Source organism: Diadema antillarum, unplaced genomic scaffold (assembly GCF_040938485.1).
Source record: "Diadema antillarum isolate AM-2024a unplaced genomic scaffold, OU_Dant_1.0 seq00001455_RagTag, whole genome shotgun sequence".
Classification (NCBI taxonomy): domain Eukaryota; kingdom Metazoa; phylum Echinodermata; class Echinoidea; order Diadematoida; family Diadematidae; genus Diadema; species Diadema antillarum.
In genome coordinates this window covers 803,999-810,155 of record NW_027272201.1, presented here as the reverse complement: position 1 = coordinate 810,155, position 6,157 = coordinate 803,999, and the positions used below count along the sequence as shown (strand labels likewise).

General features: G+C 36.4%; 1 protein-coding gene across 1 annotated transcript in view; it reads right to left on the bottom strand.

Annotated features, from left to right (window-relative positions):
- Nucleotides 1-4,259: 4,259 nt before the first annotated feature.
- LOC139709634 (PDF receptor-like) overlaps nt 4,260-6,157 on the bottom strand; it is a 204,605-nt gene continuing 202,707 nt past the window's right edge. The window contains exon 12 of the mRNA XM_071621593.1: nt 4,260-5,113. Within this exon, the coding sequence (XP_071477694.1) occupies nt 5,066-5,113 (48 nt within the window). The 3' untranslated portion in view covers nt 4,260-5,065. The remainder of the gene's footprint in view (nt 5,114-6,157) is intronic.

Genomic DNA, 6,157 nt, shown 5'->3' with positions numbered 1-6,157 from the left:
TGTATATATATATATATGAATAATACATGTATGTGTGTATATATATATATAAACATATATGTATATATGAAAATATATATATATATATATTACATATATAATATATATGTAGATGTAACAGGATTTTTGTTTGTTTTTTCGTTTGAGGAGCAAGAGTTTACACAAAGTTCCGTTATAAGTTTCATGGCATCATGTATTAGACCAAATATTGGAGGTAATATGGCATTTACATTGATATTAGACAAAATGGACAAGAACTTACATTTGAAATGTTGGCTCTCATGTAGACTTCTATTTATCTATCTATCTTTCTATCTATCCATGTATTACATATATATGTATATGTATATGTATATATATATATATATATATATATATATATATATATATATAGATAGATATTACATTCTCAAGTGGTATTTGAGGTAAACAGCTCTCTTGTCCATAGACAAAGATCTTTGAGTCCAATCTACGCATGAGCAGATACAGGTCATCTGAGAAAATTAGACGCTGAGCTGTCATGAGCTACGTCGTGCGCAGAGCCTGAATGGTTTTCTTTACGTTTGATAGTAAAAGAAAATATTATATTTTACACAACCAAGAGACCTTGTTAACATAAAAAACAAGTGAGATAATGTGAGTGCATGGGGGATGTCTAGCTCTACACTTGTTCTGTTTCGATGGTTTGAAATTGGGGTCATTTGAAACACTGCGAATTGGTCTATTAACAAAATTGACCCTCCCCCCAAAAAAAAGAAAAAAAAAAGAAAAGAAAAGAAGAAGCAAGAACATGAACAACTCTGAGATATGAACGTTTGTGTAGGCCTACATACTGTTATGAATTTGTTTGTTTGCTTTTTTTTCTTTCTTTCTTAGTCTAAAACTAACTATAAAAAAACGTATAAATTACCTGTACAGTGCTTTGTACATCTGAAGTATTACTTCGTAGAGCGGTATTGTCCTATTGTGTAATGTGTCGTATATATTTTTCCTCATATCAGAAGGTAATGAATCCCCACACACTACACATATCATTGCTGAAAAAAAGAAAGAAAGAAAGAAAGAAAGAAAGAAAGAAAGAAATTCTAAATCTCACATAGATACTGTAATTCCCTGGGCGTAAATATGTACTGAATTGTGTGTGTGCCTGTACACAGTCATGTATGTAACGATTACAGCCAAAAACTGCAGGAAGCAGGAGCGTAGATATAAGGAAATACATCGAACATCAGGATCTATGAATAATTAATATGGTTTATTGATACATGTACATATAAGCACACAAATCAAGTCAATGGCATTCGGTATACTGCATTAGTAGACCTCTGTACAATCGTTGTTTTTCACGTATCAATAGCAACAGCTTGATCATCTATAAGAGCCAGACTTAATTCACGATGTTACTTGATAGTTCGAGTAAGTGCTTAGGAAGAACAGGGCAATATAATCGGAAATATTTACAATATCTCTACCAAAAGATATGCAAAATTTGATACATGATCAAATTAGGATCCCTGGGAAATCCAAAGTAATTCATCGTAGATGAGATATCGCGTTACTCAAAGGGATTAGCTACGAAAGTCGTGAATAAACCATGTCCAATAATGCTACGTAATTATCATAAACCTCGGAAGAAATGGGGAAAAAGAGAATAATGTAAAATCTGCTTTTCAAAGGACAAGACAAAGTCTATTTGTGTGTGCAATAGCTTGTACAATATTGACTCCTCGTATGAAAATGAGGTGAAAAGAGAACAGGGGATGATGATGATGATGACGATGATCATGACGATGATGATGATGATGATGATGATGATGATGATGATGATAATGATAATGCAGAAGGAGACAAGGAGGAGGAGGAGGAGGAGGAAGAAGAAGATAGGATACGCATTACAGTCAGAATGAGGAACAAAGGTCGGATGCGAGATTTAGAATTAAAGTGTAAGATAGCACAACAGTATACTAATTCCACATCCTTCGCACTCTATGTGGTAAGACACCTAAACAAATTGTAAGTAAAATACAAAATGAAAAATTATACATATTGAATAAGTGCAAAATTAAATGAATGAAATGCGCCTGGACAAGACCAAAACGGCGTATTTGTATTCGATCATGCAAACATTGAATACGCGTACGTTTTACAATATTGAGGAGTAATAATGTTATACAATAACCGCTTGTTAAGAACAGGAAGATTTCTTTTTTTATAAATGGAAATGATAAAAGATTAAAAGAAGAAGGAGGTGCGCAATTTCTAGCTATGTCAGGAATCTTTAAAGGAATGAACCTTTATTCATATTTCTCCGGTTCTATTTTGATCAGTGACTCTTGCAAATATTATATAAAAAAGAAAGAAATATTTCATACAAAGTTTTCGACATTCTGATTAATGTACACTCCTAAGAGTTAAACAACATCAATTAAACATTAAACAACCGAACAAAGGAAAACAATCCAAAACTGCACACAAACAAACAAACAAACAAACAAAGAATCACACAAGGAGACGGACGGACAATATGAAAACATAGCAAACGACAATGTATGTCAGAGAGAGAGAAAAAAAAGAAAGAAAAAGAAAATCTCTCGAGGCATAAACTTCAAGAAATCTTTCCAAGTTCACCAGTAGAGACACAAACCACACAATGTCAGATCGCGTCATGAACAAACTCTATGACCTCAGTTAGCTATAAAGCAGCATTTGTTAATAATACACCTGTTAGTGCACTTCGACAATATCATGTGAACTGAGACAAGTACATTTTTCTTGGTTTTGTTTTCTGCGGTCTTGAGCGAGTTATTGCTGTACACTCTAGTCTCTATGACCGTATTTGCAGCACAGCGGATCAATTTGATATGACAAAGCTTTCACAATAATGATCATTGTGTTTTGAATAAGGCAAGTACTTTCTAGTGAAAATTAGCAGCAGAAAACATTCACGTGTAAAGGTAGTTTACAAGATTTGAAGAGGGCCTGTTTATAGAGCGAGAGAAATGCGAAACTTTTGTTAGTGTGCAGGTTTATCTGGCAGACATGCATTTTGGTGAAAAAGCAGCGAAGATGACAGAGAAGACATGTCAATGCATTCATGTATAGTCTCTGGATCTCTCTTTTGTAATTTAACAGTGGCTACTTCGTTGCGACTTCGTGTTCATTCACCTCTCGTCGCTGGTTGGTTGTAATAGCAATCTTGGCTTGATTTACGTAAGTACTACTCCGTTTGTCAATGACTGGGATTAGGGTAAGGGTTTGAGTTTGAGTATGGAGAAATGGATATGGATTGGCGTTTGCCTTGCCATGTTTACGTTTTGATTAGGTTAATGTTTACTGAAATTGTCCTTGCTGATGATTAAGACAAAAAGGGGACATTGATCAAAGAGCAGTGACATCACACGAAATTGCGAAGGACTTTAACCAGGAGGGATATAGTCAGGAGAAACAGTTGGGCAATACATTTGTCAAGTCTACGATATGGCTGGATGCAGCAAAGACAGAGACGGTATTGCCATACATCCCATAAATCAAGCAGTAAAGTCAGTCACGTCTCTATATACTTTGTCCTGGCAAGATAATTATACATACGTCACAATTTGTCAAGATCAGCGCACGCGCAATGGAGATCACATTTGAGCGGCAGCGGTACATGTACAAGGAGTTGAGTACTCTTGTAAAACGCCAATTTAAAGATATCAATACAGGGCATCAATCTTACACAAGGCAGTTCTCAGATAAGAACCAGGACGCACGAATACTGTTGGCATTCTGTCGCAACGTTTGTTTTAACAAACCATTTCAGCACAAAAAATATCAATCTTCTATATTATTGAGGTACGATAGGGAGGAGTTTTCGATGACTTTAAGACCGTCACAAAGGATACTGAGATTGGAAATACGTAAAATAGTAACATATTCTGTAGGAAAGTATCTTTTTATAACGAAAATGCCAGTTGATATATTATGATATGTCTCTTATAGGGACAAAGTCACAGTGACTCGTAATGTACAGCCCAAGCCTGTTATGTGCTAAGGGTATACATTCACAATGCCGTTCATTATGTTCTCCCATTTTATTCCCTCCAATTAATACCACCGTGCATTGGTCATAGTACAATGGAACGTTGAATGGGTATAATGCAAGGCTCTGACTAATGTTGACAATGTATATTGTATATTACATGACTTCTTTTCACGTGTCTGCTGAGGGGAACTTTTTTGTTCTGTTTACCACACGTGTTTGGCTATTAATCTCTGGAGTCACTCCTGCAGCGAAAAGGGGCCATCATGCTTCCAGTGATTATTTCATTTCATTCCCTCAATCTTCACCAAGGTTAGAAAGACGCCATCCCTTGGTCGGAGGGTCGTGGAGTTAAAAGACAGATTTGCGCAGCTCATCCTTATCTTCGCGTTGTCGGGACGTCAACTATACAGCAGCTGACCGTTGCTACCACAAAGTTTTCCTCGTGAAATAAAATAATTTACAGTTGCATGCAGTAAAGATGCTGTATGATCTGCCTATAGTGTTTGGACTCTCTATTTTGGGTATCATTGCCTCTAAAGATCTTTCTTTAGGAAACAAAGTAAATCCCCATTTACGATGGACACCACGCTCTTCTCACATATTCTACGTGCTCGACACTCAACGAGTATTAAACGTAGGGCCTACTACTAGAGTAGTACTTTATTTTGTAGTACACTGTAGTTGTGGATCAATAAAGAGCCTAGCTTGGCAAAAAGCCCCGGTCTCAACGCGTTTGTCCACTTTCGCAATTTTCTCATTGCAAGGATGACTGGGTCTACTGAGTCACCTCCCTGGTCCATGCCGGCGGAGGTCAAAAGTCAGCAGTGTCTGGGACAATTGCTACAGACGCAGTATTCCCATCATCAAAGCCTGTCCATCTCATATCTAGACCTTTCAAAGAACGGTAGTGATAATGCTCTCGTAGACTGCATGTACGCGTCCTCTCACAAGCGCCCTCCTCGATCGGCAGGTCATCATAACTCCGCTATGTCGCTTCTGGTAGATTTCTTGGTAATGACGGCATCGGAGTCGGTTGTGACGTCAGGTTTCCGTCGGCACGTGACCATTGTCAAACAGAGACATGCGAATCTGCGGACGCAACCATTAGTAGAAACAGACTTTAGAGAAAATTCGTTCATTAACCTTAACCAATGAATGAGCTATGTACACTATTATTTGAATAGACATTTTGTGTTCAAAAAATTACGCTGTGCTTGTGATTGTGGACAATATTATTTTTGTTGGAAATGGAAAAATAAAGAAAACGAAATGAATGAGGCATTCGTGAAGTAGAAACGACTGAATAAAAAGACTTGTACAATGTAGATACTCTGTGGAAATCATTCACAGAATACTGAACCAATAAAAAGAATTCCATTTTTAGCATTTTTTATAGATAAATTGTTATTGACGCGTATCTTCTTTAAAGAGTATTCGCTTGCAGTGTTTTTAAATTTGTCGTTACCACCATTTTGAAAGTGAATTGCATCTGACCTTAGAGTGTAGTCTTCGCCTGAGGCTCGGCTAGATAAAATTTCTTGCCAGAGATTATTCCTTCACTTTGCTCTCTCGTTATGTCACTGACAAAACCTCATGAACGACAAACATATAACCATTTAACCCGTTTGGACTTGCGATTGCTATGCACTACCATAATAATATCTGAAAATTGTAATTCTACTGGTTGAAAGACAGGGAAAATGTGGTTCTAAAAAAAGGTGTGCCTCCCTTGTTTTAATGAAAACATGTCTGATTTGGCACAACTTACTTCTGCACGTTACACCTTCGGCAGATGGCTTCCAAATGGCTTTAACTGAGCATAATTCGTTAAGACAAGCTTTATTAAGACAAGATTAACAATTGTTTCTTTTCGTCAAGTTGGCAGGTTTCCTGCAATGATTGATGCCTTTTGTATATTGTTGTTGTGTTTTAAAGAAAGAAGAGAGAAAAAAATATGTTGCATATTATTGCATATTCCCTACTAATATGGCAGACGCTAATCAAATATTCGTGTAATTATTTATAGAGCAATAAGTAGTCGTCATGACAATAATTATAATAATGGCATTGCAAAGTTCCATAACTGTTTATCAGGTTTCATCAGTAATCATCTTTAAAAGGGTTGCACGTCAC